The sequence below is a fragment of the Rattus norvegicus genome, chromosome 20 (genome assembly GCF_021556685.1).
Source record: "Rattus norvegicus strain SHRSP/BbbUtx chromosome 20, alternate assembly SHRSP_T2T, whole genome shotgun sequence".
Taxonomy (NCBI): Eukaryota; Metazoa; Chordata; class Mammalia; order Rodentia; family Muridae; genus Rattus; species Rattus norvegicus.
The window spans coordinates 27,588,983-27,602,524 of record NC_141553.1 but is presented as its reverse complement, the minus strand read 5'-3'; the positions used below and the strand labels follow the sequence as shown (position 1 = coordinate 27,602,524).

General features: G+C 38.5%; 2 protein-coding genes across 7 annotated transcripts in view; both read right to left on the bottom strand.

The window, feature by feature from the left end:
- Ccdc138 (coiled-coil domain containing 138) overlaps positions 1 to 9,738 on the bottom strand; it is a 78,240-nt gene extending 68,502 nt beyond the window's left edge. For 2 of the 5 annotated variants that reach the window (XR_015645023.1, XM_087598216.1), the window contains exons 1-4: positions 8,493 to 8,626; positions 7,440 to 7,484; positions 7,231 to 7,288; positions 17 to 137 (exon numbers count right to left, since the gene is read on the bottom strand). Coding sequence is in view for 4 of the 5 variants with exons in the window: in XM_087598216.1 (XP_087454342.1) it covers positions 17 to 26 (10 nt within the window). In the remaining variant the exon portion in view is untranslated. 5 annotated transcript variants of the gene reach the window in all.
- Positions 9,739 to 10,420: 682 nt separating this feature from the next.
- Ranbp2 (RAN binding protein 2) overlaps positions 10,421 to 13,542 on the bottom strand; it is a 51,175-nt gene continuing 48,053 nt past the window's right edge. For both annotated transcript variants that reach the window (XM_087597191.1, NM_001191604.1), the window contains 3 exon segments: positions 12,638 to 12,911; positions 12,177 to 12,511; positions 10,421 to 11,664 (listed from right to left, as the gene is read on the bottom strand). In XM_087597191.1, the coding sequence (XP_087453317.1) occupies positions 11,359 to 11,664; positions 12,177 to 12,511; positions 12,638 to 12,911 (915 nt within the window). In that variant the 3' untranslated portion in view covers positions 10,421 to 11,358.

The following is a 13,542-nucleotide window of genomic DNA, read 5'->3' as shown; positions in this document are numbered from 1 at the left end:
ATTCTAAATACCTTACCAGTTCGCATTTAAATGTTTGAAGGAACTGCAGAGAGATGTTATGGGATGCTTCCTTTCATCAGAGTAGTATCTTGGCGATGAGCCAACTTTATCTCCAGAGCTGTAAGTATCTAAATCATCTGTCAATAGAAAACATTAGTCAAATGCTAATGGTCTCATTCTGACTTCCTAAAATCACTAACTGATTTATCTGTCTCTGTAATATGAGCTTAGAGAATACACAATGAATTTCACATTCATATTGTACTTTACTGATTACATAATGCTCTTCCATTTTTAAATGATTTATTTATTTTATGTATATGAGTACACTGTAGCTGTCTTTAGACACACCAGAAGAGAGCAACAGATCCCATTACACATGGTTGTGAGCCACCATGTGGCTGATGGGAATTGAACTCAGGAAGAGCAGTCAGTGCTCTTAACCTTTGAGTCATTTCTCCAGCCCCCTGCTCGTCCATTCTTATTTGACCCAGGAAATGACTCTGAAGCAAGAGTAGGTGCCTTAAACTTAAAGTTTCTTGTACACGTTAGGACCCTATAGACCAGAGAACTGATGTTATTACTGTGTATTACCTGGAAACCAGAATATGGCCTTCTTGCCACCTATATAGGAGGTCCTAGAGCATTTGTTTTTAACAACTGTCTATCCAAATCCAGTAGAAAGTAAAACACTCACTTCAGATAAAAATAAAATAGATTACTGTCTTAGGACTTCTAGTGCTGTAAAGAGATGCCATGACCATGCCAACTCTTATAAAGAAACATTTAATTGGTGCTGATTTACAGTTCAGAGACTTAGTCCCTTATACTCATGGTGGAAGCATGGTGGTGGCACTTAGGCAGACATGGTGCTGGAGAGGTGAGTTCTATATCTGGATTCGTAGGTAACAGGCAGAGACAATGAGCCACTAGGCCTGGTTTGAGTTTTTAAGACCTCAAAGCCCACCCCAGTGACATTTCCTCCATCAAAGCCATATGTCCTCATAGTGGCACTCCCTGTGAGCCTATGGGGACCATTTTTATTCAAATCACCACAATTACTGACTCAGTTACCTGACAGAATCTACCACAGCAAACATCCATAAATTATTTAGATTTCAAAAACTCAAAAAGGCTGGGCACTGTGGTGCATAACATAATTACAGCACTTGGGAGATGGGGCAGGAAGGCTAACAGAAAGTTGGAGGACAGCCTCGGTCTCTCAGCTTGCTTCAGTATTCAATTTCACACAGTCCAGAGCTTTCTAAAGGAGTCTCTGGGCGGACTATCTTCATCAGATGTGGGCATTCATGTCTGTTGGGCATCTGAAAAACTTTTAAGAAAAAAACTCTAAATATTGAATGTTCTAATACAAAGAGTAAAACCTTTCAAAAGCTATGGTTCAGAAGGTTGGGGACAAGTCAGATACAATGCAGGTCATACAAATTCCTATTCTCAGTACTAGTCAGAAACAAGGCCACATCTGATGCAAAAAAATTAAAAAATGACTTAGTAGCTGGTGTGTGTGTGTGTGTGTGTGTGTGTGTGTGTGTGTGTGTGTGTGTGTGTGTGTGTCTGTCTGCATGTACCGGTAACCACAGAAGACAGAACAGGGTATTAGTGTGAGATCTCCCTTCCCCTAGTGCTGAAGTTATAGGTGCTTTTTAACCAACATGAGTGTTAGGAACCAAACTTAGACCCTTTGCAAAGCAGTGTGCATTCTGGGCTTTGGTTTTATGTGAATGAGTGTTTTGCCTGCATGTACGACTGTGTGTCATAGTGTCTGGCAGAGGCCAGAGTGGGTATTGGAACCCCTGGATCTGGAATTACAAAAGGTTTAGAGTTGCCATGTGGGTGCAGAGAATCAAACCCATAAACGCTTCAAGAGCAGAGTCTATGCTGAGCCATCTCTCTAGTATCCAGTGTGCTCTCTTAACCATTTCTCTAGCCCCATCATTCCGTTCTTTTTTTTTTTTTTTTTCCGGAGCTGGGGACCGAACCCAGGGCCTTGCGCTTGCTAGGCAAGTGCTCTACCACTGAGCTAAATCCCCAACCCCCATCATTCCGTTCTTAACTGAAAAAGTTTTTTTCATACAAAATATTTTCCTATTATCCCCTCCCCAGTTCCTCTCAGATCCTACCCATCTCCCTACCTACTGTACTTTTCTTCCTTTCAAACACAAAACAAAAAAGAGCAGAAAATAAAAACAAAGCAAAACAAAACACAAGAACCACTCATATACACACACACAAACCTACAAATACCAAAAAATAAATTATGAAATGGCCAAACAAATCAAAATGAAACAAAGTGTCCACAAAAATACCATTTGAGTTCATGTTGTGTTGGCCAACTTTCTGACCACAGGGACTCCCCTGAAGTATGAACGACATACCCAGTGGTATTCCACTGGGGAGAACTGATTTTCCCTTTGGCAGCACATAGCAACTGCAGATAGCTTCTTGGTTAGGGCTGGAACCCCATGTTCACTTGCCTCTCAGTGCTGACACCCCCATTCTGTTTGAACTGTGCAGGACGGTCTTTATATTATGCCCAGAAGGCACTGCTAGCTTGGAGTCATCTACCACTCTAGCTCTTACAACCTTTCTGCCTCCTCTTCACATACATCACTGAGCTGAGGGAGAATTTTGATAAAGGAATGCCATTTAGGGCTGAGTGCTCCAAAATCTCACTCTGCACATTGTCCAGTTGTGGTTCTTTGTGTTGAACTCCAACTACTGAAAGAAATTTCTCTGATGTGGGTTGATCAAATCAATGATCCTCTCCTATCCCACACTGGAAATGCTGAGGTGTTTTTCTTGGATGCCACAGAAAGAACCTATTTTCCAATCCAATGTTAGTCTGTCTTCCTACTAGAGAATTGAGATGATTAAAACTAAGGATCATTAATGAAAGCCAGCGGTGATGGTGCACATCTTTAACCCTAGTACTCAGGAGGCAGAGACAGGTGGATCACCATGAGTTTGGTGTGAGTTTGGTCTACAGAGTGAGTTCCAGGACAAGCAAGGCCACACAGAGAAACTCTGTCTCAAAAACCAAACAGGGCATAACAAAACAAAACAATAATAAACAACAACAACAACAACAACAAGTGTTGGTTGATTTGTTATTTCATTATTATTGTGTGAATGTCTACCCCCTAACATTTACTATTCTGGGATTATTTATTTACTGACTAAAGTTTTCCTTCAAGAGCTGAACTGGTAAGAGAGAAATTGCTTAAATTTGGTTTTATTGTTTAATATGTTTCTTTTTCCATTGTCACTAGGTTTTGCTAGGTATAGTGGTCTGGGCTGGCATCTGTGATCTTTCAGAATTTGTAAGTCCTTCTGGCTCAGAGTCTCCACTGAGGTGTTATTCTGATGGGCCTGCCTTTTCCCTTGCAGCTTTTAATATCCCTTCTTTGTTCTGTACATTTAGTGTTTTGATTATTATTCTGTCAGAGGGATTTTTTTCTATTTGGTGTTCTGAAAGCTCCTTTTATATTAATAAGCATCTCTCTTTCTTTAGCTTGGGGAAATGTTCTTCTATGATTTTATTAGAAATATTTTCTCGAGGCTGGAGAGATGGCTCAGCGGTTAAGAGCACCCGATTGCTCTTCCAGAGGTCATGAGTTCAATTCCCAGCAACCATATGGTGGCTCACAACCATCTGTAAAGAGATCCGATGCCCTCTTCTGGTGTGTCTGAAGACAGCTACAGTGTACTTACATATAATAAATAAATAAATCTAAAAAAAAAAAAAAAAAGAAAGAAATATTTTCTCAGGCTGGAGAGATGGCTCAGTGGTTAAAAGCACTGACTGCCCTTCCAGTGTTCAATTCCCAGCAACCACATAAGATCTGATTCTGGTCTGTCTGAAGACAGTTACTGTGCACTCATTATTATATAACATTTATTATATATATATGCATATATATAGTAAATATTATATGTTATATAATAAATGTTATATATATTATATAACAAATAAATACTTTTTAAAAAAAGAAATATTTTCTCTACTTTTGACCTGGTTTCTTCTACTTTCTCTATACTTATTACACACACACACACACAAACACACACACACACACACACACACACACACACACACACACACACACGTATATATATTATATATAGGTTTGGTCTTTTCATAATGTCCCAGATTTCCTGGGTGTTTTATGCTTGAATATTTTTTTAATTTTTTTTTTAGATTCAACATTTTCTTTGACAGAGCTAGCCATCCTTTTTCTACCTTGCCTTCAAGGCATTCTCTCTTCTGTGTCTTGTAATCTGTTAAGAATTACAATTAATGGTTTACCTCTAAAGTTTTTGATGATCTAGGTTTTTAATTCCCAGTTTTATTTCAGTTGGGTTTTATTTGGTTATTCTATTTCTATTTTCATGTCTTGGACTGTTTTCATTATTTCATTCGACTGTGTCTTCAGAGACTTCATTTAAGGCATTTATTCATACCCTCTTTAAGGTTCTTGAACATATTTATAACTGCTATTCTGAGTCCCTTTCTCATGTTTCAGTTAAACTGTATCTCTCAAGGCCTATTGCAACAGGAACGCTTGGCTTCTGAAGGGGGCATATCATCATGGCTGTTCACGGTTGTGCTTTTGTGCTGGGATCCAGGTACCTAGAGTTTTGATGTTTGAGGTATTTCTTGGTGTAGATACCTGGTCTTGTCTTTGCTGGGTGGGTGTTCCATTCTTTTATAGCTGCTGTCCACTATAGATCCTAGGCTAGTATGGTGGCTCTGGCTAGGCTAGTACAGCAAAGAGTGCTTCTGCAAGCTGAGGGTGACACAAAAATGGAGATGAGTTAGAAGGGAAGGCTGAGAGGATCAGTGCTTAGGGGACCCTGGGTCTACACCAAGAGGTGGAGACCTCAAAGAATGGAGGTGGCATGGGAAGACAAGCTCCTTTGGTGGGGAGTACGTTTGGAGAGATCAGAATGGAGACAAGGAAAAACAGTGAAGACTACCTGAATCCCAGCACAATGTAACCATTGAGGGGGTCCCTGGAAGAAAGTTTCTGAAGATTTGTAGCTGACACGAAGCAGTGGAGATGGGAAAGAGAAAGAAAGCTGACGGTCAGATGGAAGAGGTAAGAATGCCATGGGCCAGCACCAAGGGGCAGAGACCCCAAGGAATGGAGGGTGGAAGATGGAGTTCCTGCAATGCTTACTGACCTCATCAGTCACTTTATAATTTTATAATTATCAATTCTCCTCTATAATTTTAATTAAACACATATGTCTGTCAGGGAGCAAATACAATCTCTCTAAACCTCATAAATTAATTCCTGGGAGAAATACAGGTAACCAAAGACAAGCTAACAAGAGTAAAGCAAGTTTATTAATGCATAGTACACTTCGCACAGGAGAAGCTCCAATGAAAGAAGCTCCAACTGAAATCATGGCTTAGACCTCTGACGTACATAGAACCTTCAACGAAGATTAAGTCTTAAACAAATGATGAGACACTGGCCAGCAAGTCCCAGGAATCACCTATTTCCACCTTTCCAGCAACAGGGACACACTGCCTAATCAGGATTTCACATGTTCTGGAGATCCACACTGGGGTCCTTTTGCTTCCAATGCAGGCACTTTGCCAACTAGCTAAGCCATCTCCTCTATCCTCATGGAGCTATCCTGACTCTGCTGCTTCTTACAGTATTCAAATTTAAGGGACGTATTTGGGAGTATAGTATTCTAGCTTTCTCCATAGAACACAGAAACATCACAAAGTGCAAAAGAATTTCAGTTATTTAACAGTTGACAATTCTGTAACAAAAAGCGTCTCAATTAAAAAAAAAAGCAGTTTTCAAGTGATAGTTATAAATTATAGATCACAAAGTAAAGCTATAAAGCTACTGGCAAGAAAACTGAAAACCTCGTGTGTTCCTTACATTCTCCAGAAATTCTGCTGTCAACTCAAGAAGCATAATCCATCACTGTGTATTGAGTTATTTGGACGCAGGAGAATGATGAATGGTCTCAAAGGATGCTTACAGTTTCAGGGTTGTCACTAGTCACTATACACTCAGTGAATAAAAACTTTATTGCCAGAAAATCTTATCATTTCTAGTCGAAGTCGATCTTTTTTAAAAGTCTGCTAATTTTTAAAACCTTTTAACCTCTCCTCATTGGCTTGATTAGCAGTGGAAATAATGCCTTTCTTCTAATAAATTCTAAAAATCCAGAGTATTTGCTGTCAGTTATTCTTGACTATTACTTCAGCAACCAACTTTAACTAGTCACCTCTTTTTATCCTTCCAATGATCTCATTTTGTCTACAGACCTAATTCTGATATTCCAGAAACTGTAACCATTCTGCCTTTAATGTACACATAACTTTTCTGAAAGAGCTGTACTGAAATCCTTGCAGCCGCGGTGTTTCACTGAGAGAGTTTTTTAACTTATCATCAAGTTCATTTATGCTTTTATCTGAGTTTTCTGTCTCCTACCATTATGTAACATATTTTGGAAATCAGACCAATACAGCTGTGCAGTCTACCAGTCAGTCCTCAGACCCAGCCTCGACTTCTAGATGAAATTAAAGACACTATTCATGTTGTAACTACTAAAGTTTAGTGAATATTATGTTTAACTTAAATATTAGCTCTAAGGAATAGTTAATATTTATTGCCATCAAAATGTTTCGGCTTATTAAAAGAAAAAGTACAATCCACAGTAAAATTATGTTTTCCAAGTACATTTACTTAATAAATTTTTCCTTTATTTTTGATTCTGGTTCATTCTTTCTTGCCTAAAAAAAAATACTTACTAGTGTTTTTCTCCTAGTATACTCTGTAACAATTTTTTAACATTTTCAAAAGCAAACATATCAGCTAGGGACATGCTTCAGTGACTGAGAACTTGCTTAACACTGATCAACTTGCTCAGAGCTGATTAACAGTCTGGATATGACTCCCTGCACCACAGGAGTGAAAATAAAAGGAAGGCACACATACTATAAATTATATTACACACACACACAAACACACACACACACCAAAACCCCTAATTAAATTTAATTTTAGAAGACACCTCACACATTCACTTCAAAATTCACAATTATTAGGTGATTACCAGATTGAAAAATTTTTAAATGAAAAATGAGTAACAATAAGCCTAAGTCCAAATATTTCTATAAATCTCTCTCAAGTTAATTTGTTAAAATACTCAAATATACCAAATATTGTTTTGGCTTACCTGGGGAAGTCAGAATTCTTCTTTTATATTTAGTCTGATCAAAATTTGAAAGCGCATGCTAGGTGGGTAAAAAGATACACTTAAGTTAAACACTAGAACATATTCTCTTAAAATATTTTCCATAATTAAAAAGGTTAGAATGAACAAACCTAGGGGCACCACCCTAACCAACATTAGGATCACTAATTAAACAAGCAAGCAGCATGTACCTGTTGATTCATCAGAGCTGCCCACACACCAGTCATGTCAGATTCCTGCCAAAAATACAAGACCAGAATCAAGTCAGGAGCTATCCATTAGTCAAACTCAAACTGAAAGACATTCTTATACATACCTTGTGCAAGCACTACTGTTACAAGAAACTAGGTGTGGACATCTGTTGTAAATTAAAGGCAACAATAGACAATCAAATGTAATGTTCTGACCCAAGGTAGTATCTGAACCAGGGCACACTTTCTACAAAAGGTTATAATTGAGGTAATCTCGATACAAACTATACATTATCCTGTATTATTGTCGAAATGATAAATTTCTTGGAAGATATTAAAGCTTTAAAAGAGAATGTGCTTCACAAGAAAAGCAAACTAGAGGAGTATGCGTTGGAGAAATATTGGTATTTCTCAAGAAGGGGTTTTGGAATGCCAGCAAATGTGGGAAGAAACAGAAAAATAACTCCGACTTTCCTCAACTTCTGAAGAAGTTAAGATAAATGATGTACCCATACCTCAGATGGTTTTTTTTTTGAAGACATTGTTGTGCTTTATATAAACTTGAGCATGCTGGGCTGTCAAGCAGGCTTCTCAGCTGAATTGTAAACGCCTAACTCTGTTACCAAAGGAGGGTGATTTAAAAAAAAAATATATAACAAAAACAAAAACGAGCAACTGCAAAACGGAGGTCTGCAATTGGTTTCCCTCTTCGTTCTTCCAGCATTCTTGGAAGATTTGGCCAACCTCTCACAGGATATTATCACATGGCCTCAGTGGGGGCCCCCCTCAAAAATGGGAAGAATCTCCTGGTGAATGGCGCCCTCAAAGGAGGACTACAAGAATACACATCGCCACTTTTTCCTAAGTTTGCAATTACTTCAGAGTGCTGCACTCCGGTCACTGCTAGCACTGGTAACTAGGACCAAAGCCACGCCCCGTCCTTCTCGGCGGTTTCCCTGAGGGAGGGCGCTCTCTGGTGAGCTACCTGTAGGAAGGGCCCGCGTCCTCCCGCAGCCGCCCAGCACAGCCCACCACGGCTTCCACCCATCTCACCTCCACGGAGCACCTTCCCGCTAGGCCGTAGCGGCTTTTGAGCCGCTCCACTACCATATCCTGCCCCGGTGGCTTGACCACTCGGCGCTCCATGGTGGGTCGCTGACTGCGGTCGCCGGGGGAACCGCGCTCACGGCCGCGTCAGCCGCGGGCAAAACGTCACCACCGCTGACCCCGCCCCCGGGGACGCCGGAAGTTGGTACAAAGACACACTACAGCCCAGTCTCTGTTGCCCTTTCTAGTTTCTCAGTTCCAAGTCTTTTACCCTCCATAAATGATGTGAGGCGTGAAAAAAGAGAGTTCCATCTTCCCTTGAGAGCGCTGGTTTAGACAACAAGAAGGCGAATGTCTTGTGCTCCCCAGGGCGGGGAGCCACAGGGATCACAGGGTAAGATTTACTGTGCACTAGAACTTGCCTCAACACAGGTCCCTTCATCAAAAGTGATTTACAATCACTGAAAAATCAGGACATGTATGAACGCTAAGCATATGAGCTCAGATTACCTTTATACTCCTTTGCCTGTTTCCATAAGTGGTACAAAAAGGTCCTAAAATAAATTTGAGATAGGCAGGCAGGGCAGAGGCAGGACAGCCTGGGCTACATGGTCAAAAGCAGTTGGACAATTAACTGCCTCAACTACATAGGGAGATCTGCCTCATAAACTAAAATACCTCTTTCCCAACTATACAACAGCGCACAGTACTTACTGCGTTCAACCTTATCATACAAGCTCATACTTGTTCAGTCTGAGAGACACTTACACTGAGAAACACTGAAAATATACATGTGGAATAATAGCAGCCCCTAAATTCTCTGGATTACTTTTAACTTTTAGAAGCTGATACTTTAGCAATAGACAAAAAACTCACTATCAAAAAATAATTGCTTACAGAACACTTTTTGCTAAAAAGTACCATCTAAACTAGTTATTTTGGTTCTTTGGGGGTAGGTTTTAATGAGCATAAAGCCTATCAATGTGAGTTTATACCATTATCAGTGACTTAACAGATAACATTGTTCTTAAATATCAAGCATTTTATAAAATGCCATAAGCTTCTTTTTAAACTTCTTTGTTGGAGTTGGACAGCTCGGCCATTAAGAACACTGCTCTTCCCAGAGGAGCGGAGTTCTACTGCCAGCACCTTAATAGTAGCTCACAACCTTTGGTAACTCACCAAGTTGTAAACATCTCTACTATTAATACCATTACTAGAAAAGTTAGTTTAACATGATATCTGTCACGTTTTTGAAAGGTCTTTAATAACCTTAATGGTTTGAAATAATATAAAATGTCTCTTAAAAAGCATTTGCAACTGTGGCACATGTAACAATGGAGATCAAGCATTCAAGTCCAACCTCAGCTACAAGTTCAAGGCAATCCTGGGGTACAGAAGATGAATTCAAAATTAAAAAAAAAATTCATTTACTTAGGTTAAAAATATGGCATCGACTTCTCAGCTGAAAAACTTCACCACTTTTACATGACTTTATATTACATGGTTTCCAAAAAAGCTACTAAGTGTACATGGTTCTCTTTAAAAGGCCAACTTGAGGTAGGTTATTTCATGTATCTGGTTGCGGGATTAAGTATTTTTATAGTGATGCTATTACATAAATTCATTAAGTAAGCCATAACCTGCCTTGTCCAATCTAATGGTTGGACACAAGAAAACAGGTGATTCAATACTTAAGTTTGGATTACAGAGAATTTTATGGTTTAACTAGATTCCTTTTAGTGTTATACTGAGTAGGCCCATAAGAACATCCCCTTCTGTTTACCTAACTTGACACAAACCATATCCAAGTACATTTTCAGTGTTTAGCAAACTCTTGGTGTTGAAGTTTGAGCTCAGAGAGTGCTGGCCTTTAACTGATCCCATTTTACATCTAGTCACAGAAGGAACAGACAACTTAGATGCACAAGTAATCAATGTTTTAAATGTCATGACTTATCAATCATCACTTTATTTCTGCTACAAAATTCACCAGAAAAAGGTACTGCAACAATCTAATATAAAGCAAATCTTTAACCAAAGAACATGGTATCGATCTTTTAAAAAATATTGATACTTTATCACAAGAACTAGAGAAAAATTCAATTCTATCATCAGGACCAAGCTGAAGTTTCTGAGGTAGTAGAGACAGGTAACAGAAAAGTGAATGGAAAGAAGGAAGAAAATAGAGAAGAAAGGAGGATGGGAAGGAAGAAGGAGAGAAAGCTAGCTAAGGAAATAATCGACTTATTTAAAATGTAAAAATTAATGTCTTCAAAAGAGCACAACATTTCTTAAGAAAAGACAGTATCCTACTTAAAAGTTAATTTTAACTATACAGGAGCATAAAAATTCCAGAAGAGCACTTTGGTTAACTCTCATCTTCTGTGGCTCTATCATTCATAAGTTGAGTCTATACATAGATGAGCACAGGAATAGTTTTATATATATACATATATATTTCAAATCTAAAATAAAGTTATCTGCATTGTGGTCCCCTTATTCAGTAAGTACCATGCAAGAAGTCCAGATATCTTAACAGGAATTAAAATAAGATTGCATATATCATATTCCTTCAATAGTCTGGGAAATTCTATTGCTTTTAACAAAATTAGTATTAGCCATTCTAATACAGATATGTCAGGAGTACATAAAAACAAGTACACCTGAAATACACCAGTGTTTAAACTTTTATTTCACACCATGCAAGATCAATTACACACTAAAAAGTGACAACAGCTATAAGCTACAATTTTACATTTATACATCAGAAACGTCTGTTTTCAAAAGGTGAACATAATTACTATACTGTGTAACAATTAAGCATAAATTCAACTGCTTATATAGATAAAATCCACTGTGAAAAATTATTTTATAGCTGTCCACATTCTGTGATACAAATTCTTCTACTAACAGACCCTTTAGGAGAACCAAATGATTCAATCTTTCTCACAGTATCCATGCCATCCTTAACAAACCCAAACACTACATGCTTAAAGTCCAAATGTTCTGCTTTCTTCAGTGTTATAAAAAACTGAGAACTGTTGGTATTCTGGCCGCAATTGGCCATGGATAGTAAGCCAGGACCAGTGTGTTTTAGATCAAAGTTTTCATCGTCAAATTTATCTCCATAAATGGACTGTCCTCCTGTTCCATTGTATTTGGTAATATCTCCTCCCTGAAAACAAACAAAAAGATCTTTCTGTTAATACTGATTCAAACATTGAAACACACAGAAATCAGCCTGATGGGGTAAATCATGAATGCTCTATTTCTTTTAGAATGCATTTGACAGCAAGGCAGTAGTGGTGGTGCACACCTTTAATCCTAGCACTCAGAAGGCAGAGAAAGGTAGACTTAAGTTTGGGGCCAGCCTGGTCTTCAGAGTGACCTTCAGGACAGCCAAGAGAACATAGAGAAACCCTGTCTCAAAAGAAATTTTAAAAAATTTGGAAACTAAAAAATATGTTTTGTTGTTTTGTTTTCAGTGGGCAATCGGGGGCAGACACTAAGCATTAGAAATTTGGAGCCTTTCAGACTGAATGTTTGAAAAGGAGTAATGTCCAATTACAGTGTGGGAAAACTGAAAATTCACAAGATGTGGATAAGGGCAAGAAGAAATACCTTCCCAAGTCCGTGTGGTCTAATTTTACCAGATATCATGATGTATGTATGTACAGTAACACTTACTTGGCAAATAAAATCTGGAACTACTCGGTGAAAAATGGAGTTCTTAAAACCAAAGCCCTTCTCTCCAGTGCATAATGCTCTGAAGTTCTCAGCAGTTTGAGGAACAATATTTGAAAATAATTCCATGATTATCCGTCCTAGAGGTTCACCATCCACACAAACATCAAAAAACACCACAGGATTGGTCTCCTTAGATAATTCCGCTGCAAGGGATACTTGTCCATTCTGGAGTTTCATTATATTTTGTTGACATTCTTCAATTTTTTTCTTAAAACACTCAGTTATTTCCTTTGTCTTAAATCTCACTGCAAGCTGTTCTATTTTTGCTTCTCCATCTGTTAAAAGGAGGTGAGGGTGGGGATGGGAAGACCTTAATATTAAAGTTACTTACAAAGCATGTGTAGGTTATAGATATCAGAAAAGTCAAACAAATTAAAAGGCATTTGAATGTACACACTCACCAGCATAATCTGAGGCAGTCCAAACTAAAGCATTGTTTGAAAAATTTAAAGGTTTTAATTCCATGGCTTTGGTAATAACATGGTTTGCACACACTTTAAAAACTTGGTCTCTTCTCATTAGGATCCGATAATAATTCTTCACTGAATGCCAAAGAATCTTTATATCTCCAATACCTCTCTCCTTCCACTGACTGACATCTCTATCCCATCTATAAAGTTTGGCTCTCTCTTTGAACAAAACTTCTTCATCTTCTTCTCCAGATTTCACTTCTACCTATGACATAAGATGAGAATAACTTACATAAACGGCTAGTTATAACAAATGCTATTAACCAATGCCAAAAGGTTTTACAATATGGTATCTAATAGCCTACACTAGTAATATATCTGACTTGGTTAAGCATTAATGTGATTTATTATTACAAAGTTTATCGCTGTGGAAGAAAATGCCTTTAAAAGGTCAAGAGGTTTCAAAAATGTTGATTCTTGCCAAGCATGGCAGTATTCAGCAGTAATCCCAACACTGGAGTGGAAGGTCAGTTCAAGGTCAGTCTGAGCTGTATGAGACCAGTAAGAATGTGGTTCTTTGCATGGGTGCTCAACAATCCCAGCACTCCAGAGCCTGAGAGACAGATTACCACAGGTTTGAGGCCACTCTGGGCTAGTACTGTATAACAATATGCTGTCTGGAAAACTAACCTCACACCCAAGTGTTCTATTTTTATGGCATTTTATGATTATGGCTGTTTTGCCTGCATGTGTATCTATGCATTAAAGTCTTCCATTGCCCCGATGCCAAAAGTAGGTATAAAATCTCCTGGAAGCAGAATTACAGGCAGTCGTTAGCCTCCATGTGGGTACTGGGAATTAGCCACTAAGCTCTCCCTCCAACCATTTTTAATTTT